The sequence below is a fragment of the Pan troglodytes genome, chromosome 8, assembly GCF_028858775.2.
Source record: "Pan troglodytes isolate AG18354 chromosome 8, NHGRI_mPanTro3-v2.0_pri, whole genome shotgun sequence".
NCBI lineage: Eukaryota > Metazoa > Chordata > Mammalia > Primates > Hominidae > Pan > Pan troglodytes.
This window is the reverse complement of record NC_072406.2, coordinates 126,414,890-126,442,716: the sequence shown is the minus strand read 5'-3', so window position 1 is coordinate 126,442,716 and position 27,827 is coordinate 126,414,890. Positions and strand designations below refer to the sequence as shown.

At 50.6% G+C, this 27,827-nt stretch overlaps 2 protein-coding genes across 23 annotated transcripts in view; one reads left to right on the top strand and one right to left on the bottom strand.

Annotated features, from left to right (window-relative positions):
- Window positions 1–23,882, top strand: part of AFAP1L2 (actin filament associated protein 1 like 2) — a 109,991-nt gene extending 86,109 nt beyond the window's left edge. For 4 of the 21 annotated variants that reach the window (XM_024346633.3, XM_024346630.3, XM_024346628.3 and 1 more), the window contains 14 exons: window positions 2,513–2,718; window positions 4,228–4,407; window positions 7,833–7,922; window positions 9,760–9,844; window positions 10,368–10,472; window positions 13,791–14,002; window positions 16,249–16,394; window positions 17,268–17,379; window positions 18,044–18,289; window positions 18,376–18,541; window positions 19,320–19,475; window positions 21,314–21,507; window positions 21,627–21,749; window positions 22,659–23,882. In XM_024346633.3, the coding sequence (XP_024202401.1) occupies window positions 2,513–2,718; window positions 4,228–4,407; window positions 7,833–7,922; window positions 9,760–9,844; window positions 10,368–10,472; window positions 13,791–14,002; window positions 16,249–16,394; window positions 17,268–17,379; window positions 18,044–18,289; window positions 18,376–18,541; window positions 19,320–19,475; window positions 21,314–21,507; window positions 21,627–21,749; window positions 22,659–22,685 (2,048 nt within the window). In that variant the 3' untranslated portion in view covers window positions 22,686–23,882. Of the gene's footprint in view, window positions 1–2,512; window positions 2,719–4,227; window positions 4,408–7,832; window positions 7,923–9,759; window positions 9,845–10,367; window positions 10,473–10,764; window positions 10,849–13,790; window positions 14,003–16,248; window positions 16,395–17,267; window positions 17,380–18,043; window positions 18,290–18,372; window positions 18,542–19,319; window positions 19,476–21,313; window positions 21,508–21,626; window positions 21,932–22,658 lie in introns of those variants that run through there. The other 17 variants (XM_009459286.5, XM_024346629.3, XM_009459281.5 and 14 more) reach the window with 9 other exon arrangements.
- A 325-nt stretch (window positions 23,883–24,207) lies between these two features.
- Window positions 24,208–27,827, bottom strand: part of VWA2 (von Willebrand factor A domain containing 2) — a 56,381-nt gene continuing 52,761 nt past the window's right edge. The window contains exon 14 of one of the 2 annotated variants that reach the window (XM_016919395.4): window positions 24,208–27,496. In XM_016919395.4, the coding sequence (XP_016774884.2) occupies window positions 27,399–27,496 (98 nt within the window). In that variant the 3' untranslated portion in view covers window positions 24,208–27,398. The remainder of the gene's footprint in view (window positions 27,497–27,827) is intronic. The other variant, XM_016919394.4, reaches the window with a different exon arrangement.

Below are 27,827 nucleotides of genomic sequence, written 5' to 3'. Positions count from 1 at the left end.
GTTACTGAAGGAAGAATCCCAATGACAGTATATCATTTTTAAATGTCGCTTATTATACAGATAATGCAATACTGGCAATAAGGAAAGACATTTTTAAATCACCCTGATCCTACCACCCATCAAATCAACTATTTTGAGCTTTTTCTATGTTGCTTGCAGTGCTGATCTGTTTGCATGTATAGTTCTAATTGTGCTTTCTCCCTTATCATACCTTAGGGAGTTTATCCAGCTGCACACTAGTTTTCAGAGTTTTAAATGATTACAGTTGCATGGACATGACTAAGTGGGTAAAATCATGCTTTACTTACCCAGTCCCCTTCTGCTGACTGCTAAACAGCATTTGAATGAATATCCTAATGCATGTAACATTCTTTCCCACCCCCGCCCTTTTTTTTGAGACTGTCTCACTCTGTTGCCCAGGCTGGAGTGCCAGTGGCACGATCTCAGTTCATTGTAACCTTCGCCTCCTGGGCTCAAGCCATCCTCCCACCTCAGCCTCCCAAATAGCTGGGACTACAGGTGCATACCACCATGCCCAGCTAATTTTTGTATTTTTTTTAGAGATGGGGTTCTGCCATGCTGCCCAGGCTGGTCTTGAACTCCTGAGCTCAAGTGATCCACCTGCCTTGGCCTCCCAGAATGCCAGAATTACAGGTGTGAGCCACCACGCCTGGTCCCTTCTCTTTTTAAAAAACTGGTTTCCTAGGATAAAATACCAGGACTGGGATTATTGGATCAAAGAGTATGGGTGTTTTTTATGGCTCTTGAAACAGGCTGCCAGACTGCTTTCTGAGAAGCCTGTGTTAATTTACGTTGTCACCTATAGTGTAAGAGTTCAGGGTTCCATCCTGGGTAATGCTGCTATTTTCAGTCTTATTTAATAGGTATAAGCCATTGTACCTATTTATATTAAGCCATTAAGAGAAGTAATGTCACATGGCTTTTAAAGAAAATTGATACTAAAATATTTAAAATGTTGTTTTTAGAAATATTAAAACACATTTTCACTGGCACTGTTGCTAGAATAACTATTGCAGAGGCCTCATCCCGTTTTTCTATATTCTGTTTCAAATGTGCTTCTTAGTAAAATCAAACATGCTTCTTAGTAAAATCAAATGTGCTTCTTAGTAAAATCGACAACATTTTATCTAGCTATACAGATAGGAGAAAGGGCTTCTGGATTCTTCTGCCAAGACTTACGGGTCTATGGGCTGGTCCTCTTCTGAAGGGTGTCATGGGAATGAAGGCAGAGTGTCATTCAGCCTGACTCAAGGGGACAGAACAAGGACTGCCATGCGGAAGTCAGGGAAATAGATGCTGAGTCCATTTCCTAACTGACAGGGCTGCCGGGAATGGGAGTATCCAGGGATCAGGAGATAGTGAGCCCTCTGTGGGAAATTTGGGCAGAGCATCAAGGTTATGATAGACAGGATTCCTGTGCCAGGGGTTGGACTGAAATCCTGAGGTTCCCTTTCCTCCATGCCCTGCTTTTCAGGGATAGATGGATGGATGAATAGAGAGAGAGAGAGATCGATCAATCGATGGACAGATGAACTGACTGATTTTTCTTCACATGGTTTTTGTTTTGTCCTTGAATAGAGCAGTGGGACTTGGGAACAGAATACCTCTTGCAGGGTGGCGGGGGCAGAAACTAGAAACTGAGGCAGTTGGCGTATGCGTAGAATCGTGTGTGATTTGTGCTCTGATGAGTTTTAGGATTCTTTCAAAACAAAAGAGGAAGGGTTTAAGTTAGACACTAGTAAAAGGAGCTACATTTGTGCCAGGAGGTATTAGGCAGGGAGGGAGGGCAAGCAGTGTCTGTGGAGGGTATGAGTGGAGGTTTGAAGAAGGGCTATGACTGGGAGAGGGTATTTGGGAGTAAGAAGGTGGCCCCTTTCCCCAGAAAGTGTTTCCTGCTGTGGTTTATTTGGACTTTTATTTCTGAGGAGCCACAGCCCCTTCCCCAGATCTAGGACTGAGCCAGGCCCAGCCAGGCCGGCGGCCATCAGAGGCCTGCCTCACATACAGCTCAGGTGGAGCACGGATGGCGTTCTCTTCCTCCTGAGCCCTTGGAATGCCAGAGACCAGGCCTGGGAGAACCTGGCAACATCCCACCCCACGCCTTTCATCTTTCATTTGAGGAATTAGAGGCCCCGAGTAGGAGAACTGGCCTTGTCAAGAGCAAACAGTTGGTCTGTGGGGCAGTGTCTTCTCAGGGTTTCTGTGGGGTTGGGAGTGACAGGACTTGAGGAAGAAAAGGGAGAGACTTTGGTTTTCAGTTATTTGTGTTTTGTGGCCAGAGGCAGCATCCAAGAAGCCTTGCTGAGGGGTTTAGGGGCAGGAAAGCCAGCGCTGGGATCTGGCTGCTGGCTGTGGGGCTGGTTTGAGGGCAGGGATTGTTGGGGGCTGTGGTCTGGCTGCTGCTACTCCTGCCTGCTGCCCTCCCCAGCGATGCTGCTTCAGGACTGTCCCCTGCCCCATGGGGCCCTGACCGAGCTGGTCTTCCTTGCAGAGGACGGAGAGGCTGTGAGCAGCTCCTACGAGTCCTACGATGAAGAGGACGGCAGCAAGGGCAAGTCGGCTCCTTACCAGTGGCCCTCGCCGGAGGCCGGCATCGAGCTGATGCGTGACGCCCGCATCTGCGCCTTCCTGTGGCGGAAGAAGTGGCTGGGACAGTGGGCCAAGCAGCTCTGTGTCATCAAGGACAACAGGCTTATGGTCAGTCTGCCTCACGTTGTCTTGTCCCCCGACTCCTCTCCTTGGGGAAGGGGCAGGGACAGGGAAGGAGGGACAGGATGGTCCCTGACCCCAGAGGTTTCGAGCTTATTTATATCAGGAGATTTTAACTTCTCCCTAATCTGAAATTATATACAGGATTTTGTGTGTATGGATGAATGTACTTTTTCTGAACCAGAAAGGTCTAGTAGTTTCATCAAGTTCTCAAAGGGGGCTGTGACTACCACCGCCTCCCCCATCCCCATCCCATCCTCCTCTTTGTGAGACAGGTACATCTTTCTGTCCCCTGGTCCTTTTTCACATCCTGTCCGCTGGAGTCCAGTCAGGCTCCTCCAGCCCAGCCCCAATTCTGGCTACTGTTTTTTGTTGTTGTTTTGTTTTGTTTGTTTGTTGTTGTTTTTGAGACGGAGTCTTGCTCTGTCGCCCAGGCTGCAGTGCAGTGGCGCGATCTTGGCTCACTGCAAGCTCCACCTCCTGGGTTCAAGTGATTCTCCTGCCTCAGCTTCCTGAGTAGCTGGGATTACAGGCGCCCGCCACCACACCTGGCTAATTTATGTATTTTTAGTAGAGACGGGGTTTCACCATGTTGGTCAGGCTGGTCTCGAACTCCGGACTTTGTGATCTGCCTGCCTCAGCCTCCCAAAGTGCTGGGTTTACAGGCGTGAGCCACTGCGCCCAGCCCTGGCTACTGTTTTTATCTGTGCAGCATGAGAATGCTATGTATCTTCTCAGAAGCAACAATATTTTGAATTAGTGATTACAAGACCAGACCCAGCAAGGAACCAGATATTACTCTGACAACAGTCCTGTTTCCTGCTATTTTAAATTAAAATTCCCAGTTGCGTGTCCTGATTTGAAATTCCACGGAATTATTATAAACACCTTTTCTTGCCTGGTTACAACAGGCCCTGCTCCGTGCCAATGTTATTTCAAGTAATCCTTTTAAGCAACCCTGTAACCCCATTTTACAAATGGGAAGCCAAGGGATAAAGTATTTTCTCTGGTAGGGGAAGAGTCCTTCCTTTCTTTGTTAATACATCATCTTCCTAACTAGGCAGGTAAGAGGCTTAGTTTTTGTGCCTTATGGATCCTTTACTCCAGAAGCCAAGCAAGTAATACAGAGAGGTGGAGAAACAGTGAAAGTCTGTCCACTTTGGAGAACTGAACGGTGAACACAGAGGACGTATTTTAGGCCCCCCAGGCCTGGGGCAAGTTTGAGCCATTTGGATGGCAGCATCCTGGAGCATCCTTGGCTGAGGCCAGTGAGAAGGAGGCTTGAGGGAGAGAGGGACAATCTGATGCGAAGAACAGGAGTTGCTGATATTTGAGGTTAAGGCTCCAGGCCTGCTTCGGGGTGTCCAGCCTCTTAGTCTTGCTGGGTCAAGTCAGGCTCTTGGTGAGTCCTGCAACGTCCAGCGGCCCCTCCTTTGCAGACATCACCTCCGCCTGGCACCCCTGGCAAAGTGGTGTATCTTCTCTCTTTCCTTCCAGTGCTACAAATCCTCCAAGGACCACAGCCCTCAGCTGGACGTGAACCTACTGGGCAGCAGCGTCATTCACAAGGAGAAGCAAGTGCGGAAGAAGGAGCACAAGCTGAAGATCACGCCGATGAATGCCGACGTGATTGTGCTGGGCCTGCAGAGCAAGGACCAGGCTGAGCAGTGGCTCAGGGTGAGGGGGACACCGAGCCACTTGGAGGGGTTCCTAGAGTTGTGGCCCCCAGCTTTTCTAAAGGGATGGATGATACGGTCGGGGTAGAGGATTTGTGATCCTTCAAGTTTGCAGGGCTTCCTGTGTTCTAAGTGGTAACGATCTGTCTTCTGCAAATGGGTTACAGCATGCTGCTGCTAGTTCTGAATCCCCAGTAGCCCGCACTTGGGTGCAGTTGAAATCCATTTCCCTTTTTGCCTTTAGTGAGGCATCCCCCTCCTCCTTATTAAAGAAGAATACATGTCGCCGCCATTTGCCACGTATTTGCCATAGACCCAGGACTATTAGCATCTTTAACCCACGTAACCACACTGGGGATGGCTGGGGAATGTTAATGTCCCCATTTTACAGGAGTGGTGATTAAGGCTCAAAGGTTGGAGGTGATGGATCAAAGTCGTCTGCCAAGTGGTGGCAGCATTGGTTCTCAGACCGAGGCCCGTCTACACAGTGCTGTGCCTCCTCCCACCACGAATGCACGTGGCCCACTCTGCCCACGCGTCCCTGGGTGTGATTATGAGGCACTTGGGGAGGGGCTTGCCTGCCTCAGGTGAAAGCTGGGCTTGATGCTTCCAGCAGGTGTGAAGTTTGCACCAGGAATGGATCCCCAGTTCCAGAGGGACCTCCAAACCCAGCAGGGACCCTGGTGAGGCCAGTGAGAGCCAGAGCAGCCCTTCCCCTCCTTCCTGCTGCCCCCTCCCCTCCTTCCTGCTGCCCCTCCCCTCCTTCCTGCTGCCCCCTCTCCCATCACAACCACTTCAGCCCGGAAGCGTTCTATCCACCCCGCACCCCACCCCACTCCACCTGCCACCCAGCTAAACATAACCACCTTGGCGAGCCTGTCAGAAACAGATCTGGACCGCCGTGGTAAAACATGACCTCAGTACCCGCCTGAGGCACTGGTCCACCCCTAGGCTGAGTATCCTAGATTTGGAGCAGGCAGGCTGTTTTTGTAAACCCACTAATTGTTTTGGAAATGCCAGGCCTGTCCTAACCAAGCTTCTAGAAGGTGCTGACAGGTATCCCCATCTTTATTGCAAAATCTTCAAGTGGTGAAAGACAGTGGTATATAGAAAAAGGCCACTGCATAGACAGGTTTGTGGTTTGGCTTCACAGATCTCCATGTAGGGTGGGGTTCCTGAGAGAGCTAACAAGCTCTGAAAGGCCAGCCCTGGGCATTTAAGAGCCAGGGCTCTGAGTTCAAATCCTGGCTTCACCCCTGTTTAGCTGAGTGATTTGGGGCTGGATCCTTTAATGTGCACAAAGTGCTTAGCACTGTGCTTGGTATATACTGAGTGCTCCGTGAAACTTGGATAGTACAGATAAGACCACTGAGGCCCAGAGGGAATCGGGGGCTTGTCCTGGGCTGCAGAGCTGATTAGGACCCAGAGCTCTGGGCTGTTGGTTTCTTACCCCAGTCTCCTGCCTCACCCACTACACACACATACTCATTTGCACACATATATGCACACATGCACATTCATGTATACATTTATACACACACGGACAAATGCACATGTATGCACATTTGCAAACACATTTTTGCTCATGCATGCATTGCGCATGTATATGTACACACACACACACACACACTCACACACTCACTCTGCTTTTGCCCCCAGTTCCCGGCTCTGTTCCTCTGACTGCTCAAATCCACCGATCTTCTCCCTGGCCCCTAGCCTCCCTCCCCAAACTCTCACGCCCTCTTCCTGAGGCCCCTGGCCCCATAGCCTCTGCTGGTGGTTTCAAAGACAAGAACGCTTTCAGAAGGCACAGACTTTCTGTGTCCAGCCTCCACAGAGAGACCCTTCCCCCCAGCTCAGACAAGTGCAGAGGTGGACTTGGCTGGAAATGCCTGCTCTCAGAAGCCGCCCACTCTTGCGCTTTGGCAGTGGGGGCTGGTCCACCTGTCTGATGGGCTCTCCACCTACCTGCGTTGGCTTTATGAAGCCCATCTACCTTCCTTGGACCTCTGTGTCCCAATTCTGCATATTCGCATCCATGCCCAGGGTGAGACAGGTATATGACAGTAAACGGGAGATGCTGACTATGGGACGACGGTCCCAGTAAAGGAAGGCACAAGGCAGGGCTTTTCCCAGGAAGCGTGACCCTGCCCCCACCCCACTCCTGAACTCCTGGCTTAGTGGCACTTTCCCTGGGCAGGGGCATCCGTGTATTTGGCCCAAGCTAATAGGGATGGTAATCCATGTGCCTGCCCTGTGCTGGGTGCTTGACATACAAGCGCTCACAGCTGGCTCGTGGCAAAGGTATTGACCCAGCTTACAGATGCAGTGGCTGAGGCTCAGGCTCAGTGTCACACAGGTGCCAACCCTAGTGCCTGTGCTCTTCCTATGACACTGGGTTGCATATTCAGTGTGGACCACAGTCCCGAATTGGAGTTCTTGGGCTCTTCTGATTTGAAACCTGTTTCCACAAACTGCTCTAGGCATAGACTGAAAGAGGGGGATCTATGAAATCACTCTAATTCTGCGTTTCCAAAGGGCTTCCAGGTGGGTAGTGTGTTTCTGGTCGCCCTGGGAGTTCCCCTGGCAAGAAGGGAGTGCCCCTGGCTCAGACTGAGGCAATGCTTTGCATAGTCAGAACCACTACTGACTTTCTGCATCTGCCCCCAGCCCAGGCTCTGTTCCTCTGACTGCCCAAACCCACCTATCCTTTTCCGGACCCAGCCTCCCTTCCCAGAGTCTCGCGCCCTCTTCCTGAGACCCCCTGCCCCATAGCCTCTGCTTGGGGTTTCAAAGACAAGAACGCTTTCAGAAGGCACAGCCTCTCTGTGTCCAGCCTTTACAGAGAGCCCCTCTTCCTCCACTGGTCAATGAAGCCAGTGAAGAGGCCCCTTCCCAGAGGAGGGCGGGTGGGTGGGTGGCGGCAGGCGAGTCGGGAGAGCCAGAGGGTGGTTGGAACAAGACAGTTTGCAGGCCTGCTCCTCAGGCAGCGTGGAGACTCCACAGAGAGTTGCATGACCTCTGAAAAGCCAGAGGACTGTCTAGCAAGGCAGTTGTTCATCACGCCTGCAACAGAACAGTAGCCCTGCCTGGAATGGTGGCAGGAAAGGGGCTCGCGGAGCCCTGGGCTGGTGGCTCTGGTCATCTTTGGCCTTTGCTGCCAAGGCCCCCCTCGCATGCCCATGAACGTGTGGGACCTGCAGAAAGGAGCTAAACGAGCCCTCCCCACTGCAGCCTGCCCAGCTGGGTGTGAGGCCACATGCAGGCCTTGGGGCTGGGGTCAGGTGGGTCCTCTTCCTTGGAAATTCATCTTCTCTCTCACCTCCACCCACTCTCCCCTGACCTGCAGGGGCCCTGGCTTCAGCCTGGCTGTGAGTGCTGGCCAGAGGACCTCAGCCTCTGCTGATGGCTTCCCTCTCGCCTCAGGTCATCCAGGAAGTGAGCGGCCTGCCTTCCGAAGGAGCATCTGAAGGAAACCAGTACACCCCGGATGCCCAGCGCTTTAACTGCCAGAAAGTAAGCCTCTGCCCTGCCTGGAGGGAGAGTCCCCTTCCATGTTTTCTCTGTAAAAATTAAAAGTGTAAAATTGGGAGCTTCGTTTTTATATTTCAGTCCAATTAATAAGAAACATACAAAGCTTGAGGCCGGGCAGGGTGGGCTCACGCCTGTAATCGTAGCACTTTGGGAGGCTGAGGTAGGTGGATCACCTGAGGTCAGGGATTTGAGACCAGCCTGGCCAACATGGTGAAACCCTGTCTCTACTAAAAATACAAAAATTAGCCAGGCGTGGTGGTGGGCGCCTGTAATCCCAGCTACTCGGGAGCCTGAGGCAGGAGAATCACTTGAACCCAGGAGGCGGAGGTTGCAGTGCGCTGAGATAGCGCCAGTGCACTCCAGCCTGGGTGACAGAGGGAGACTCCATCTCAAAAAAAGAAAAAAGAGAAAAAGAAACATACACTGCTTGGAAAAGAGGAGTAACTCTAGCTTGGCAGGAAAATGGAGGAAACGGATACAGACCTAAAATATTTTCTTGCTTGTAGGTGCTGGGGGTGGGCGAGTGGGGGGACAGGGGGAAGCTTTATTGGAACAACAGTCACTTTGGCCTGCATTCTTAAGTAGGGAGATTGATTTTATGAGGCACTTCCTTCCCCCTTATTCCTCAGTAGCGCCTCTGGGCTTGGGGCACTATCTCAAGGCTGATTGCAACCAAAGGGCTGTAGTCCTCATTTGCATGGTGCTTTCGGGGAGCTGTAGGCTTAAAGGTCAAGGCTGAAAAAGTTGAATTAGGTTCTGGCCAAAAGGAGGATGGTCACCTGTGGGGTCACATTTCCTGTCCCTGAGTACCTACAGGTAGGTGTCCTGAAGCGTGGGCACACACAGAACAGCCAGAACATCACTATGGCTCCTCTTGGGGTCCCCACCCCAGCAGGGAGGGAAACAAGAGGCACACGGAGGGCTCAAGCAGAAAGGAGGCCACTTACTCTCCAGAAGGCACAGGTCATCCCACATGGAGAAATAGCCCACAGTCCTTCTAGATTCCAGAGTGACTCAGGAGGGGCCATTTTTCATTATCTCATTTATTCCTTGGCCACTGACAAGAAAACAAAAGTTGGAACGAATGTGGGTTTTCTTCAAAGACTCGGCATGCAGTGCTTCCCTGGCCAGGGACTGCTGGCCCTGGACCCTGCCTAAGGCCGGTCCTGTTGCTTGGGAGACTGTCAGCTTGTTTTCCAGAGGTTTGGAGTCGGTGACTCTCTAAACGCAGCTTGACTGGAATATTCTGAGGGTTTCATGTTCTAACAGTAGCAGCAGCTACACTTTTCTAGGGATCATCTTGAGTCCCCAACACCCCTGTGAGCAGACTGGGATGTCATCTCTATGTGACACATGCAGAGTGAGGCTCAGAGAGGCTGATTTAACTTGGGCACCAGCCTGGCAGCAGAATGCTCCGGCCAGGACTCAGATCACATGGTCTGCTCCTGTGCAGACGAACCAGCTCACATTGCTAGAACAGTCAGCTCTCAAAAGACTTCTTCACACTCTCAGTATGAGTGGTTTCTAGCTTGACAGTTAACATCATAGGGGACGCAGACTCTAATGCCACCCCTGAGCAGCCTGCTTGCCCTGCCCACTGGCTACAGGGTCACCGTCACATCAGGTTGAGCAGCCATTTGGAAGCTGGGCCAATGTCCTACCAGTGACCTGGATTCTGCCGTTTAGGTGGCCGGCAGGGGTTTGCTCAGCTGACCTCTGGCATACAACCAAGAGCCATCTATTATTTTCCCTTCAATTGTGGTCTCCAAGGTAACTGTTCCCAGCCAGTGATCCCCATTCATGTCTCTTTTGTCCATAGCCAGATATAGCTGAGAAGTACCTGTCAGCTTCAGAGTATGGGAGCTCCGTGGATGGCCACTCTGAGGTCCCAGAAACCAAAGACGGTAACATCATGTGGTCGGGAGGGGAATGGTGTCCCAGGCTGTGAGGCTGGGCTGTCAGGCTCAACCCTGATGGGTTTTAGCAGCTGATTCTAACATGGCCCCCTATTAATAAACCACTCGGAAATACTGCTGTTAGATCCAGGAAAAAGGGAGACTCGGCCAAATTGAAGTTAAGCTTCATGAAATGCTGGGGATAGAATGTTCTTCCATCTCTTCTTGTTTGCTAACCCTATTTCAAATCTCTTTGAGCCAGTACAGTGTGTAAAGATTCTCAAGTGGTTGCATATTCTATAAGAAGTCTGTGTACCCCTCTTGAGTGTGTGACTTTAAAGACACCTGACTGTGGCCTGCAGGTCCTGGTTTGGGGAGATGTGTGTGTGTGTATGCGTGCATATGTGTGCGCATATGTAGCGGGGAGGGATGGGTGGATGGAGTGGAAATGGGTTTGCTATTTTTTCCATCTCTCATGGGCACGTGGGTGGACCACGTGCAATACGAATTGCTTTCTGTCTCATCTTGACAGTCAAGAAGAAATGTTCTGCTGGCCTCAAACTGAGCAACCTAATGAATCTGGGCAGGAAGAAATCCACCTCACTGGAGCCTGTGGAGAGGTCCCTCGAGACATCCAGTAAGAATTGTAGCTACCTCCGGGACCACAGGCTCATTCCCTGGGCTGGAACCTGCAGGAAGGCGAGCTCAGACAGTGAAGGCAGGGGGTTTTAGGTCTTCCATAAACATCTCTAGGGATGGAGAGCCTGCAGCCCTCAGGTTCCCATCTGTTGTTACTGCAGGCAGTTCTTTATGCCTGATCCAACTCTCTCTTGCTGCAATGTTGGGGCCTTTGTGGAAGTGAAGGGTAACTGATTGGTGTCCTCCTAGTATTCTTTTAAAAATGATGTTCATTTGATCTATATTTACAGGGTATAGCAGGGACCGTGCTAAAAGGGGACCAAGCAGAAGGATGGCAGGCACAGTACTGAGAGCTCACAGCCTGCCTGAGGGAGGTGATGATTTTATACCCATAAGCACGCACTGTGCCATCTTCGTAGCTATCAGGACTCAGGGACAGAGAGAACTTTTCTTGCCCTGTGGTCAGAGATAGCTTTGTGGACCTGAGCCTTGAGGGGCATGTAGGAGTGGAATGGGCTGGAATGGTGCTTGTGGACAGGAGCAATGACTCTGAAATGGGAACAACCGAGACCATGAAGGGGACAATGAGAACCCTGTACTGGTGCAGAGGGTATGGGTGCAGGTAGGCTCTTAGAGGTCATCTCTACAGCCTTCGCTAATACTCAGGGAAACTGAGGTTAGGAGGAGCGACAAGCCTTTCTTGGGAAATATCTTGGGGTGGGGCTGGTATCTTGATCCCCAAGCTGGTCCCACATTGGGGGTCATCCTTCCAGGGGCCTGAAGGCCATTATTGTCCCATCTCTGGGTTCCCTTCCTGAGTCCCAGTTGAGTTTTCTTGTGTTTTGAGGCTGGCAGGGTGGTGGGGGTGGGCTAGGAGGTGTGTCTTTGCATTCTCCTGCTTCTCCAGCCAGGGTGCCAGGCAGTGGCCTCAGGGGGCATGATGTTTGGCCTGGGAGCTCAGTCCCTGTGAGTCACTGTTTAAGAGATGTGGCTGGGTGATTGCTGGATGTCTACTCAGCAGTGAAGCATGCTTCCTGCGGCTAGGGGAGGGCTGAGAGAGAATACAGCTGCTCTCCTTCCCAGGACTGGGGGTGCTTAATGATCTGAGATCCCACCTCTCATGATCCAAAGTTCTCTGTGGTCCAGAGGATTGTGACGGGTGTGTGTGGCATCTCAGTCCTGGTCTCTAATTCTTCCACTTTGTGTTAATGTGGCTTGGCGATATGCATGATCCCCACTGTGAGTCTGGCACTGGGCCAGGCAGGAAGGTAGCTGTGCATTTTCACGCTATTGCCTGGTTCAGCCAGCCAAAGCTCAGGGCAGCTTCCAATCCCTTAGGACAGGGAAGGTGTCTGATGGGTTCTGAAGCTGAGAATCTGGGGGACTCTAAGGAAGCCTAGAGGCAGTGCCAGCCCAGGACACACCTAGACACCCATGCCCTCCTGCCCCCGCGTCCCCTCCTGCCCCCGCGTCCCCTCCTGCCCCCGCGTCCCCTCCTGCACCCGCGTCCCCTCCTGCAGCCCCGACGCCTCCTGCATCTGCGTCCCCTCCTGCAGCCCCGACCAGTCCTGTACGTGCACCCTCTCCTGCATCTGCATCTCCTCCTGTAGCCCCGTCCCCTCCTGCAGCCCCATCCCCTCCTGCAGCCCCACTTCCTCCTGCACCTGCATCCCCTCCTGCATCTGCATCCCCTCCTGCATCTGCATCTCCTCCTGTAGCCCCGTCCCCTCCTGCAGCCCCGCTCCCTCCTGCAGCCCCATCCCCTCCTGCAGCCCCACTTCCTCCTGCACCTGCATCCCCTCCTGCATCTGCATCCCCTCCTGCATCTGCATCTCCTCCTGTAGCCCCGTCCCCTCCTGCAGCCCCGCTCCCTCCTGCAGCCCCGTCCCCTCCTGCACCTGCATCCCCTCCTGCATCTGCATCCCCTCCTGCATCTGCATCTCCTCCTGTAGCCCCGTCCCCTCCTGTAGCCCCGTCCCCTCCTGCAGCCCCGCTCCCTCCTGCAGCCCCATCCCCTCCTGCAGCCCCATCCCCTCCTGCACCTGCATCCCCTCCTGCATCTGCATCCCCTCCTGCATCTGCATCTCCTTCTGCAGCCCCGTCGCCTCCTGCAACTGCGCCCCCTCCTGCATCTGCGTCCCCTCCTGCATCTGCATCCCCTCCTGCAGCCCCGACCCCTCCTGTACCTGCACCCCCTCCTGAATCTGCATCTCCTCCTGCAGCCCCGTCCCCTCCTGCAGCCCCGTCCCCTCCTGCAGCCCCGTCCCTCCTGCACCTGCGTCCCCTCCTGCACCTGCGTCCCCTCCTGCACCCGCGTCCCCTCCTGCACCCGCGTCCCCTCCTGGATCTGCATCCCCTCCTGCAGCCCTGACCAGTCCTGTACGTGCACCCCCTCCTGCATCTGCATCTCCTCCTGTAGCCCCGTCCCCTCCAGCCCCGCTCCCTCCTGCAGCCCCATCCCCTCCTGCACCTGCGTCCCCTCCTGCACCTGCATCCCCTCCTGCATCTGCATCCCCTCCTGCATCTGCATTCCCTCCTGCATCTGCATCTCCTTCTGCAGCCCCGTCGCCTCCTGCATCTGCACCCCCTCATGCATCTGTGTCCCCTCCTGCATCTGCGTCCCCTCCTGCAACCCCAACCTCTCCTGTACCTGCACCCCCTCCTGCATCTGCATCCCCTCCTGCATCTGCATTCCCTCCTGCATCTGCATCTCCTCCTGCACCCCGTCCCCTCCTGCATCTGCGTCCCCTCCTGCACCTGCGTCCCCTCCTGCATCTGCATCTCCTTCTGCAGCGCCGTCCCCTCCTGCAGCCCCGCTCCCTCCTGCAGCCCCGCTCCCTCCTGCAGCCCAGTCCCCTCTTGCATCCGCTTCCCCTCCTGCAGCCCCGTCCCCTCCTGCGTCCGCATCCCCTCCTGCGTCCGCATCCCCTCCTGCGTCCGCATCCCCTCCTGCGTCCGCATCCCCTCCTGCGTCCGCGTGCCCTCCCGCATCCACGTCTCCTCCCGCAGCCCCGCCCCCTCCTTTATCTGCATGCCCTCCCGCAGCCCCGCCCCCTCCTTCATCTGCGTCCCCTCCTGCAGCCCCGTCCCCTCCTGCAGCCCAGTCCCCTCCTGCATCTGCGTCCCCTCCTGCAGCCCCGTCCCCTCCTGCATCTGCGTCCCCTCCTGCAGCCCAGTCCCCTCTTGCATCCGCTTCCCCTCCCGCAGCCCCGCCCCCTCCTTAATCTGTATGCCCTCCCGAAGCCCCGCCCCCTCCTGCATCTGCGTCCCCCTCCTGCAGCCCTGTCCCCTCCTGCATCTGCACTTCCTCCTGCAGGTTACCTGAACGTGCTGGTGAACAGCCAGTGGAAGTCTCGCTGGTGCTCTGTCAGGGACAATCACCTGCACTTCTACCAGGACCGGAACCGGAGCAAGGTGGCCCAGCAACCCCTCAGCCTGGTGGGCTGCGAGGTGGTCCCAGACCCCAGCCCCGACCACCTCTACTCCTTCCGCATCCTCCACAAGGGCGAGGAGCTGGCCAAGCTTGAGGTACCGCCGGCCTGCAGGGGGAGCAGGGCCAGCCAGGGTGTGGCGGTGGTGGCTGTTTGCTGCCAGTCTCCAGGACTGTAATGCTACTAAGGGAGAATCGATGTCCCCGCGTGTTATTTTTACTTCGTTTGCCTGAGATTGTTTGCATTTTTAAAAATTTCCATTCCTTTTCTGACCTCAGAGTGGTTGCGTTATAGGAGTGGAACCATGCGCTACTTCCTGCACTTAGGGCAGAAGGAGTATTTTTAGTTCTCTGAGCTACTGGAAAAGCTGCTGGGGATTCAAAGTGGGTGTTGTTCTGTTTGGGTATCACCAGCTGGGAGAGCCTCCAGGCCCAGGACGTAAAAACCACACTGTTAGAGCTTATCTGGGGGAAAAAATTCGCTTTGTGATACAATTACATTCCTCTCGCTCCCCATCCTCCCTTTGATGTGATGTTACATTTACAAAAATAAGAAGTGACATAACGCTTTGCAAGCTGCGGCAGGCGGAGACCGAGTCCCTTCCACGCATGGAAGCACACACTTGCCCGTGAATGCCCGTTCACTTAGTCTTTGATGTGGAGGTCCTCATCCAAACTTTGCGCCAATCCTGCCCTCTGGTGGCTGAAAGACCCACATCGCAATTGCTTCCCAGGGTCCAGCTTGTAGCTTATATTCATCCATTCAGAGGTTCCCCATCAACAAACAAACATCTTCTCAGCACAGGAATATGGTGGACAAGAGCAATATGGGCTCCCTGTCCTTGTGGCACTTACATCCTAGTTTGGGAGTGTGATGTTATTCAGCAAATTACCCAGCCAATCGCTGAGCTACAATGGCTGGAAAGAAGTGGGGAGGGTGCTATAGATTTGTACTGGGGTCTGGGTGACAGGCTGGAGTGGGAGGGACAGGGCTTGATCCTAGGAGCAACGGAGCCCTGATGGCTTTCAGGGGAGGGCGGCAAGCTCAGATCAGGGTTTTGAGATGCTTCCTCCAGCTACTGGGGTGGGAGTGGATCGGAGGGGGCAAGAAGGGACCTGTTAGGAAGCTGTCGCAGCTGTCCAGGGCAGAGACGCAGCCTGGACTAGGGGAGGCCCATGAAAAGCTGTATTTAGAATCCAGTTGAAACTAAGTGGGGGCTGGGCATGATGGCCCATGCCTGTAACCCCAGCACTTTGGGAGGCTGAGGCGGGTGGATCACCCGAGGTCAGGAGTTTGAAACCAGCCTGGCCAACATGGTGAAACCCTGTCTCTACTAAAATACAAAAATTAGCTGGGTGTGGTGGTGGGCACCTGTAGTCCCAGCTACTTGGGAGGCTGACACAGGAGAATTGCTTGAAGCCGGGAGGCAGAGGCTGCAGTGAGCCAAGATCCCACCACTGCACTCCAGCCTGGGCGACAGAACAAGATTCTGTCTTTAAAAAAAAAAAAAAAAAAAAAAAAAACTGGGAAAAGAAAACCAACTAAATGTCAAATTCTGCTCATCACGGCCTCTTTGATGAAGAGAATGTAGCAGCAAATGTGATGGAGCTATGGGTTATACCAAAGGGGGCTGATTTTCCTCATCAAAATAAACCTATAGCTTTGATTAAATGGGCAGTTTTTTCTCATTATAAAGGTAAGAAACAGTGTGGACATTTTAATTGAGGTACCCAATGGATGCATTTGATTAGAATGCATTGTCCCCTGGAAAAAAAAAATACCAAATTCACTGGGATTTTGATGATGATTTAGCAGCTGAGCTAGTGTAAGGTATTTAAAAGATGTCCCAACTTTACTGAAGCCACGAACAAAATAAATTTGAATGTTGTTATTTCTTGGGGATCCAGGAAGTCTTGTTGTATATGGGATTGGGGGAATGACTTGCATTGTTCATAAAATACAAGTGTCAACTTAAAAGACATACAATTTTTAAATCATTTTAAAAACTATTAACAGGTGGTCACTAACAGTTTTTAATAGTGACCACCTGGTGATAAGTTTTCACCTCCTAGAAACACAATGTATATACATCTCATATGGCCCTTGGGACAAAAGTCCACAGCATTATTGAGGTGGCATCAAGATGTCACTGACAGGAAATATTATCTGGGGCCACTGGGGGGTGGGATAGGCTGGTGAACAGGAGAAGCACAGCCCCGGGCTGTTACAGAGGCTTTCGTGGGCAGGCTCAGGGGTAGGGGTACGGTCATGGCCTGGTGGGGAGGGGCTGGCACCAGGCAGCACTGCCTGGCCCTGCTTATGTCTCTCTTGGCCTTGTTCCAGGCCAAGTCTTCCGAGGAAATGGGCCACTGGCTGGGTCTCCTGCTCTCTGAGTCAGGCTCCAAGACAGACCCAGAAGAGTTCACCTACGACTATGTGGATGCCGATAGGGTCTCCTGTATTGTGAGTGCGGCCAAAAACTCTCTCTTGTGAGTAATTTGGACCCTTCCTCTGTACACTCTCTTATTCCTGGCCATGCTGTAGGCCCTGGGTCAGCCAGAGTCAGGGGCAGCAGGGAGCACAGGGTCCCACCCCACTCTGCCCAGCAGCAGGAAAATGTGAAGCCAAGGAGTAGCCCTCAGGGAGGCCCGGCCAAGAGCCAGAAGCTGAGCTAAGAGCAAGGAGCCGAGCCAGGCTTCGGGCCCCGGGGGCGGCTTTGGCATCCTCAGAGGCAGTTAGACTCTCCAGCTCCTCCAGGCAGAGCTGTCACCTTTCCTGACCTCCTACTTGTCCTTCTGGTGAATCCCTCACTGGGTCTCCAGCACACCCTGGAGAAAAGCAGGTCAGGGGGTGGTGCTTCTGTTTCCAGATGAGCAAACTAGGGCTGAGGGAGAGGGCGTTCTCTGGTCAGGGTGGTAGAGCCAGTCTCGTGGAAGCCGGCCGAGCCACTGAAACAGAATCAGTTTTCTCATGGACCAAACGGGGATAGTGTCTGGCCTGCGCCACCCCAAGTGTATTGTGAAGATGAAATGAGAAGGGGTTTTTTGTTGTGGTTGCTGGAAGGAGATCCTAGAAGGGAGGAATCGGGGAGAAGATGGCAAAGGGATCCTAGGACAAGGCGTATGGGCAAGGGAAGGTTGTCTTTCTGGGAGGAAAATCTCGAACCAAGAATTTCAGGAAGAAGGCACTGGGAAAAGAGGGAGGAGGTGCCCTCAGATCCATGGAGGTGAGTGTCAGCCCCCAGATCTCTTGTGTGGCCACCACTTTCACGGCAACCACTCCTCACTGGGAATCCTTGGAGTCTGGTGCTTTCGCCACCCTGCCCCGGCTGCTTCATGCGTGCCACCTCGCCCTGTTTCCAGACTGATGCAGAGAAAGTTCTCAGAGCCCAACACTTACATCGATGGCCTGCCTAGCCAGGACCGCCAGGAGGAGCTGTATGATGACGTGGAACTGTCAGAGCTCACAGCTGCGGTAAGGACCCGGCCAGGCAGCGGCCTGGGCCTCTCCAGGCCCTCCTCCTACCAACCTCAACACCTGGATGCCAGAGATCATTAGAGTATCCCTGAGATGAGATGAGTGGGTTCTGAGTCACCTACCAGGCCAGTAGTGCAGACACCTAAGTGCAACAAGGCTGTCTCCTATATGTGAGGCTGTGCAGTTTGCTTGGCTTGGGGACTTATCTAGATGAAACACCGGTGAACCCCTCTCGTCAGGGCTAGGGGTGTGGTGGTGGGATTGGGAGTGGAGGCACCAGTAGGCTTCCAGGTCCAAATCGGTTGTTGAGTGGGATGATCACACCGATGGCAACTTCCACGTGTTGGGCACTGAACCCTGTGCTGAGCTGAGGACCTCCTGCAGATGATCTCCTTGAATCCTAACCACCTTATGGGAAGATGCTGCTCTTTTCCTCTTTACAGATGAGGAAATAAGGTTCAGGGAAGTTAAGTGCTCTGTCTGGGTCTTCCACCTCGAGTGACATATCTAGGACTCAACCAGTGGCCCCCCCCAGCAGGGAGGGAGATCTCTTGGAACACTGTGAGATGGGCACCAGAGCTGTGAGGCAGGGCTGGTACCCCCTCCACAGCTGAGGGAGTAGAGGTAATGGTGAATGCCCCAGACTCACTCTCTCCTGCAGGTGGAGCCTACCGAGGAAGCCACCCCTGTTGCAGATGACCCAAATGAGAGAGAATCTGACCGAGTGTACCTGGACCTCACACCTGTCAAGTCCTTTCTGCACGGCCCCAGCAGTGCACAGGCCCAGGCCTCCTCCCCGACATTGTCCTGCCTGGACAATGCAACTGAGGCCCTCCCTGCAGACCCAGGCCCAGGTCCCACCCCAGATGAGCCCTGCATAAAGTGTCCAGAGAACCTGGGAGAACAGGTACAGGCCCTCCCCTGCAGGACAGCAAGACCACCTTCCCGCGCCCCTTCAGCCAGCTGAGTCAGGTCTGCTTTCCCCCAAAGCAGCTGGAGAGTTTGGAGCCAGAGGATCCTTCCCTGAGAATCACCACCGTCAAAATCCAGACGGAACAGCAGAGAATCTCCTTCCCACCGAGCTGCCCGGATGCCGTGGTGGCCACCCCACCTGGTGCCAGCCCACCTGTGAAGGACAGGTTGCGCGTGACCAGTGCAGGTACTTGTGCTTGGGGAAGTTAGCCCGATTCCATCTGTATTAGTCAGGGTTCTCTAGAGGGACAGAACTAATAGGATAGATGTATATATGAAAGGGCGTTTATTAAGGAGAATTGACTCACACGATCACAAGGTCAAGTCCCACGATAGGCCTTCTGCAAGTTGAGGAGCAAGGAAGCCAGTGGTGGATCAGTCCAAGTCCCAAAGCCTCAAAAGTAGGGAAGCCGACAGTGCAGCCTTCAGTCTGTGGCCAAAGGCCCGAGAGCCCCTGGCAAATCACTGGTGTAAGTCTAAGAGTCCAAAAGCTGAAGAACTTGGAATCTGATGTTCAAGGGCAGGAAGCATCCAGCATGGGAGAAAGATGAAGGCTGGGGAAGACTCAGCAAGTCAAGTCCTTCCACGTTCTTCTGCCTGCTTTATTCTAGCCATGCTGGCAGCTGATTAGGTGGTGCCCACCCAGACTGAGAGCGGGTCTGCCTCTCCCAGTCCACTGATTCAAATGTTAATCTCCTTTGGCAACACGCTCACAGACACACCCAGCAACAATACTTTGCATCCTTCAATCCAATCAAGTTGACATTCAATATTAACCATCACACCATCGTTTTCAGATTAGGAAACAAGTTCAGAGAGGTAGAGGGACCTGTCCAGGTCTGGCATCCAGCCTAGCAGGGCTTTGTGCCAAAGCCCCAGGTTCTATCCGAGCCTGGGGAGTAGACTGGGGACAGCCCTCATGATCCAGCTCTGCTTACCTGGGGCTTCCCTCTCTGGGTCTGTAGAGATCAAGCTTGGCAAGAATCGGACAGAAGCTGAGGTGAAGCGGTACACAGAGGAGAAGGAGAGGCTTGAAAAGAAGAAGGAAGAAATCCGGGGGCACCTGGCTCAGCTCCGGAAAGAGAAACGGGAGCTAAAGGAAACCCTACTGAAATGCACAGGTAAGGGGCCCCCCAGTGGGGAAGGACCCTCAGCTCAGAGGGCCGTGTAGGCTTAACTTTTTGGCGGAAGATCTGGCTGTCACCATACCTTCTCAATCAGTGGGCCCTGGCCCCTTCAACCCTTGGCCTGGGTGGGTGCTCCCTTGTGTGTCCTTTCTTCCAATCCTGTCTGAAAGGTCATTCTCCTGGACATAGAGAGAAAGCCTCTGACGGAACATCAATAGGACCAGCAGGTCATCGTAAAAGCTAGTTAAAGGAAGTTTTACAGGGTTATGCATAGGCCGTGTTTTATTGTCACTTAAATGTATATTCCTTGGCCCATCTTTTGAGGACCTGGCGCTGCAGATTTTTTGAGCTCTGGTTGGCTGACTGGAGTCTCATGTCATCCTTCATGCATTACCTACACCCGTTAATGCATCAGCCTTCATTTCCAGCCTTCATTTCTTGAAAGTCAACAAAAACTTAAGATACTTGCCAAGAAGTCTTTTAGATTATCTTCCAAATCACACTCATATCATTTGACAGCTATTTCCTGGCAATCTGCTGCATTTAAAATTTCAAAATTAAAAAAATATTGAGATGGGGTCTTGCAATGTTGCCCAGGCTGGTCTAGAGCTCCTGAGCCCAAGGGACACCTGCCTTGGCCTCCCAAAGTGCTGGGATTACAGGTGTGAGCCACCATGCCCAGCTGCAACCTGCCTCTTCTAGAACCTTTCCAAAGTATTTGACTTAGTTTTCATGGAGTAACTTTGTGCTTATTTAAATTGTAGAGGTGTATGAACAAGCAAGAGCAGCGGTGCAGGTTTGAGGACAAACTCAGCTGACTGGTGAGGGAAGGTCTTGAGGGTGCAAAGTCACCCACTGGCTTTCTTTTTTTGAGACAGTCTTGCTCTGTTGCCCAGGCTGGAGTGCAGTGGCGTGATCTTGGGTCACTGCAACCTCTGCCTCCTGGGTTCAAGCGATTCTCCTGTCTCAGCCTCCTGAGTAGCTGGGATTACAGGCATCCGCCACCATGTCCAGCTAGTTTTTGTATTTTTAGTAGAGATGGGATTTCACCATGTTGGCCAGGATGGTCTCGAACTCCTGGCCTTAAGTGATCTGCCTGCCTCAGCCTCCCAAAGTACTGGGATTACAGGCGTGAACCACTGCACCCAGCTTGAACTGTATTTTTTTAAACTCCAATCTTCAAAACATTATTAGTATACGTTTTCTTTTCCTTCCCTCTTTAGAGATGGTCCTTCAATAGCATCTGTGAATTTTTCTTAAACAGTGGCCCTGTGCTCAGGACTCTATGTGGTACATATGTGATACCATCCTTTCCTCCAGCAGTGAGCTTCTAGGATACAGGCCCTAGGCATCATTTCACGGTGTGGCAGCATCAACCCGAGAGGTCCAGGGTTAACAGGAGGAGCCAGGGCTGAGGACTCCTGCTCTGTTAGGCCTAGGGAAGCCAGAGGATTGAGGGAACTTGGTAGGGCAGGTCAAGCTGCCCAGCCCTCCTCCATGGGCCATGAATAAAGCCCCTCACCCTTTTGGGTCACTGTCAAAGCAACCAAGAGTCTCTGAGAACCTACAAGAAGGGACTTAGGCCTCAGACTCATGCCCCTTAGTGAAGCCAGAGCTCTCCTCCCCAAGAGCCTCCCAGCCTTTGCAGAATGCTAGCTAAAGGAGGCCTCCAGGCTGCCCCGGCATACAGGCCCCTCCTGGCTCTGAGTGTTGGGGCCAGACCTGTGGTCCTTCTCGGGTGGCGGGGTATGTAGATCCTGCCTCCACCCAGCAGGGCTCCCTGGCCTGGGCTGAGATGCTGTTCTCTGACACCTGCATAATTCTCTCTCCAGACAAGGAAGTCCTGGCAAGCCTGGAGCAGAAGCTGAAGGAAATTGATGAGGAGTGCCGGGGCGAGGAGAGCAGGCGCGTGGACCTGGAGCTCAGCATCATGGAGGTGAAGGACAACCTGAAGAAGGCTGAGGCAGGGCCTGTGACGTTAGGCACCACCGTGGACACCACCCACCTGGAGAACGTGAGCCCCCGCGTGAGTGCTGGAACTGCGGCCTCTGGGCTGCTTGCGGGGCTCCCTGGACATGGGTTGGGGTGGGTGGGTCACATCTCCCTCCCCTTGACTCAGCCCTTGCTCTCCTCCTGTAACCACAGCCCAAAGCTGTCACACCTGCCTCTGCCCCAGACTGTACCCCAGTCAACTCTGCAACCACACTCAAGAACAGGCCTCTCTCGGTCATGGTCACAGGCAAAGGCACTGTACTCCAGAAAGCCAAGGTAAGCAGTCACTCCCAGCCTCCCTTGGGGCCAGCAGAAATGTCACTAAGGTAGGGGCCCATCTTCTGACCCAGGTGGTGCTTTGTGGCTTTTGGCACCAGCTCTGAGCAAGGGCTCAGCACTCACCAAGGAGTGGCCATGGCTTTGCTATGCCTTCAGCTCAGTCTCTGGCACTGACCAACCAGAAAGGTGCCTGCACTTGGTTCGAGCATCCTTCCCCGTGAGCTTGGGGATGCTTCAGTTCTTGCCCTCCACACAGTTATGGGTAGATCCCAGGAGGCCAGCTGCAGCTCAGGGACAGATTATGACTGAGTTTTCAAACCAAAAAGTCAGTCAGTGACTCCACAGGACTTCTACCATTAAAACTAAAGAAACAGACTCACATAGGTGGTTTGAATTGCCCAAAGTTGCCCACCCAACTACTGGCAAAATTCTCAGCAAGTTGTGAATGAGGAATCCATGCTATGATGCGGTTTCTCCCTGATGGCTAGTCAAAAAAGTATCATTAATCATTTACTCATTTACTCATTTGTACACTAAAGAACATGCCTAGGGCTGCCTTTGCTTTTGGCAAATTCTGCTCCTTATTCCTATCCTCCTTACCTGCTGGAGATATTTGGAGGTCCCACAACAATGGCTAACCAATAAATCCATGCAAGCATCTGAACCTCCACTCCCTTGTTGCTGTGAGAGACATCACTTATAGGCACTCGCTGTTGTGCCACAGTCTCAAAATCTCTGAATAGGCACTCTAAGCAGTGATGAACACACAGGGTTTGAAACATTTATCACCTCTATGCCTAAAATAGTTTTTCTCACATTTTTTCTATGTATATCAAGGTTGCTACAGTGGATAACTAACTATCTTTTTGGTGGGGGGTGGGTGCTGGTATTTGAATGGTACCCTAGGAATGGGAGAAGAAAGGAGCAAGTTAGAAAACAAGCTTCATCTAAAGACTCTCATGTCAAGGTGGACCTTGGTGACAATCCTGCTTTGTTAAAGCAAAAACTATGTGAAAGGGTGAGTCTGTTTAGAAGAAAAAGCAAAGACTGAGGTACTGTGAATGGAGAGCTTCAGCTAAGAGGACGCTCTGTCCCTTTTCAGAGCCAAAGGAAATAATACAACAAAAAGGAGGCTTCTTTGGAGACCTAAGTCTATTGGATGTAAACAAGACGTTGTATTTCGGGATGTTCTGTGTTTCTTTCTTTTTTGAAGTTGTCATCAATTGCTTTACTAAGATTTTTAAATAGTGAAAACCTCGTGTTTAGACTTTGGTGGAAGATGAATCAAGGAAGCAGGGCCCTGTCTTATGGGTCACGTGGCTTTGGTGAGTGAGAAGACCTAAACTCCTGGCCATCATCTCTTATCCAATACTTAGCAGTTGGGGATTAAACCATCCTTGCCTTCAGTTCTCTCCAATATTACCAGGCCCAACTCAGTCTTCAGTGATTTTAAACAGCATTGACATCATCTGTAAAACCATCTATAACATGAGTTTTGAGAAACAATAACAGGGGAAAATATTTGGGACCAAGCTGAAGCACTGATCCCACTAAGTTAAAGACTTCTTTCCAGTCCAAGGCAGGCCTGAATCAACTGTCTTTAAATAAAATTTTAAGTGATGCTGTATTATATATAGGAAAAAATGCTTAAAATCCTGTCATTTAGAACAGTGAAAAGTATCTTTTGAGATTAAAGTGACTCTTTACTGTAGGAAAAAAAATTACTCTGTGTTTACAGATTCATTGCTGTGATCAGGCCATTTTTAAGGGAAGAGTTATTTAATATAAATAGTCCCTGATTTTAAGTTCTGTTTAATGTTCATTCTCCTTCCAAGAACAAAGTGGTGATTTTTGGTTAGGGTGATCGCCCTCTTAAAATTGGCAGTGCTGTTCCTTGTGCTGCCCCTGTCTTTTCCTCTGATGGCATTTTTTTTTTTTTTTAACACAGGTTGAAACATTTCATCTATTATCTCTGCCTCATTTCTGGAGGGTTGTGTATCAGTTCTCTAACACTTGTTCCTGAGAACTAAATGTCTTTTTTATTCTTATTTCCTCTCTCATAAACATTTGGTGACCTTTTACCAAGTGGTGAGTTAGGTTTTTTAAAATAAAATGTTCATTGTATTTGAAGTTTTCCTCGTAGTTCATGAAATGACTTGGGGCAGGGCCTGGGGGGTTTTCAAGGGAGGAAATGTTTTGGTTATTTACACACTGAACTACAAGATGGGATCCTAGCAGGAAACTCAGCCTCCTTGAATCAAAGAGCATAGATAAGGCTGAAAGCAAATTTTAGTTGTACAGTTAACAACATACCAAAGACACAGGAAACATCTGCAGAAATTGATCATATATAAGTGAATGAAAAATCAGTACTCCTCCCAGAAGTTAAATATACTCCTAAAGAATTCTTGGGAAAAAAGAAACATACCAATACTGGGAAGGTTGCCTAAGTAGTAATTAAGGAAGTTTATAGCATAAATGTGTTTATTTTAAAAATGACAAAATCAAAATCAGGTTCATTAAAGAGACAAATAGACAACCTAAGGCAATATGAAATAGCAGAACTGAAATGGAGGCCTTAATACAGATACTGACAAGATTTTTCAAATTATAAGAAAATACTATGAATATATCAGTGTAAAAGTTTGAGAAATATGTATTTTCCATTATAAGGTTAGTATAGCTCTGATACCAAAAATTCAAAACAAATTGCAAAAGAAAACAAATCTCATTGTTGGACACAGATTAAAAGAATCTGAAATAAGATGTTGGCAAATAAAAAATTCAGCAGGGTTTATAGAATGATGCATAATGACCAAATAGAGTTTATCCAAAAAAATCAAGGGTTGTTCAATGATTGAAAATATACAAATGGATAACCTATCACATTAACAGATAATACAAAAAATGCATTATCTTGAAGAAGAAAAAGCATACCATAAATCTCAACATGTAATAAACACTCTTAGTTCATCTAGGAATTAAGCATTCTTAAACTGATAAGTAACCCATAGAAAACAATTATAATGATGAAAAAGTCAAGAACCAGATATGGATACATGCTACTTCATGAAACATTATTCTGGAGGTCCCAGGCAATGCAAAATGACAAGAAAAAGAAGTGGTATACAACTTTGAAAGGAAGAGACAAAACTAGCATCATTTGGAAATATTTCTCTAGAAAAGCAAGAGTCAATTATTAGAACTAGGGTATTCAACAAGATGACTGGAATCAGGATCGTTCAGAGAAAATAAGGAAATGCATGGCCTATATGCAATGTTTTAATTATTGCAAGGAAAATATATTTCTGTCTTATTTGAATAAGTAATTAAAGGTAAAAATTAAAGCTAATTTCTTTTAAATGAAAGAAAAAAGGCTTGGCTAGTTAGGCCATAGGATAGCACTTTCCTGGGGGACTGACAAAAGCTGAACTATTTAGTGGCACTGTCACTACAAAAGGGGAAAAAATGTTTCAAAGGCGAGAAACCCATTTCCTACAAAGAAACAGTAAAGGCCTTTACTATGTAAGTCGAGAGCCCACAGTTTGCTGTTTAAATCCAAGTAATTCAATCAGGGCACCCAAATACCAGCCCGGAACAAGACAAAAAGCCTACATTATAACATGGTTAAACTGCTATTTAAAGACAATGCATTCATGTAATTTCTATGACATCACTGATCAGCATCTGCTAGGGAGCATGTGATCCTGCCCCGGATGTTGTCTTCTGTGAAGGGCAGCATAATAACAAAGTTATCAATGAAAGTATCCCTTGAATATAGATGATTATGACTCAATGTCTGGTACACCAGACTTTTTAATATCTAAAATCTTGGTGATACTGCTTCAAGCACTTTTCTAGCACCAGAAATCCTGAAGTTCTTAAAGCCAAAGTACCCTTGAATGTTTGTCTATAAAACATTATGTTAAAATATTTATAAAGAAAAATGGGCCAGGCACAGTGGTTCACCCCTGTAATCCCAGCACTTTGGGAGGCCAAGGCAGGGGGATCACCTGAGGTCAGAAGTTCGAGACTAGCCTGGCCAACATGGTGAAACCCTGTCTCTAACTAAAGATACAAAAATTAGCTAGGCATGGTGGCACGTGCCTATAATCCCAGCTACTCAAGAGGCTGAGGCATGAGAATCACTTCAACCTGGGAGGCAAAGGTTGCAGTGAGCCAAGATTGTACCACTGCACTCTAGCCTGGGCAACAAGAGCAAAACTCCGTCTCAAAAAAAAGAAAAACGATAAAGTGTCTGGAGTCACATCAGAGCTCTAGAAAGATTTCTACAGAAAATCCAACTCTAAACAACACAACCAAGGAGAAGAAGTAATTCCTAAATACTGCAGCGATAGGTAAGTAAGTATCTAGTTTGCCAGAGAATATTCCAAATATGCCTCTTTGCCACATAGGTACAAATATCCCTGTTTAATAAATAACCAACATTTCTTGAAATATTTCTTTAAAAACTGTGTAGAAAAGCAAAGCAAAACAAAATTAAACCTAGACAGTGTAAGATCAATGCTTTAAAAAGCAAAATCTCTGTAAGTTTCTTTATCCTATATTTTTGAGTTTAAGAATCTTACTTCTCTTTGCCCCACTAAAAGGAGAATAAGGAAATAATTCCATAAACACGCCACAATTAACTCCTCCTAAGTACATTTTTTTTCTTTTTGAGACACATTTTTACTCTTGTTGCCCAGACTGGAGTGCAGTGGTGAGATCTCAGCTCACTGCAACTTCCGCCTCCCAGGTTCAAGCCATTCTCCTGTCTCAGCCTCCTGAGTAGCTGGGATTATAGGCACCCGCCACCACCCCCGGCTACCTTTTGTATTTTAAGTAAAGACAAAGTTTCACCACATTGGCCAGGCTGGTCTCAAACTCCTGACCTTGGGTGATCCACCTGCCTCAGCCTCCAAAGTGCTGGGATCACAAGCATGAGCCACAGTCTCTGGCCGCAGCCTCTTTCGAAAGGAAGACCCTTCAGGTGGACACTGCTCACGACTCACAACGATTTTACGTGGCCCCTCCAGACCTGGGCCCATTGCACACTCAGCCCCTCCGCCATCATCAAACAAGCTGGTTAATTGGTCACATTTCAGTCTGAGACCTTTCCAAGTCTCTTCCACACACAAAAGGCAGTCGCCAGAAGTCACAAACGTCCCTCAAGCCCCCTTTCAGACTCAATGCAAATGCATCCAGAATGTCTTTGGGGAAGTGGAAAAGCTGCTGCTTTCCATCTTGAAAGGCCGTGGCCTTCGCGGTCCAAAGGATGCTCTAGTAAAGGCCTCTGCTGGGCATTACTGTGTCAACAACATTCTGGCGAGCATTGATTGTGGGCAAAGGAATGTCAGGCCGCTAAATTTAAGTCTTCAGGACCCCTTGTTTATCCTCAAGGGAAAGGTGGCAGATGACATAGCCTCAACAAGGCACAGCAGGTACAGAAAGTGGGTATTTACTTACACATCGAAACTTTTCAACAACATCGTTTGTGGGTGACATCAGCTGCTTTCTTGTCTCTAAGCAGCATGGCTGCAGTTGGGACATCCTCCTCCCTCAGTGAGAATAGTGGTCCTGGCCACAGCGGGAAGCAGACATTCTAAGGACCCTAGGGCACAGACATTCCAGAAGGTAGGCACCATTTCAGTGCCCAGGCCTTCTCTGTAGTTGCTGGGAGGGGTACGGCTGCTGCCCTCCTGCACGGGAGCCATGTGCCTCAGGGGCGTCTCCTCTCAAGAATCCTGGGGAAGGAAGTGAAGTCTGAGGACAGGAGTGTCTGCATCCCCTTCTCAGCCCTCCAGCAGCCTCTGAGGACCCCTTCAGGTCCTGCTCTTACTCTACAACCCACCTCGCCCCCAGCAGAAGATGCCAGATTAGAGACCCCATGTGATTATCCTCCAGAGCTTCTCTCTGGCCTTAGGAAGCCAACCTCTGCCCGTGGCCAAAAAACCAAGGCTCCGACTGGACTTGTCTTCTGATTTCTGGCTGTTCTAACTTCAAACTCATGAACAGGAGCCATAATTGGACCTCTAATGCCTCCCAACGATCACTCTCTAGGTCCTAATCTGTTAC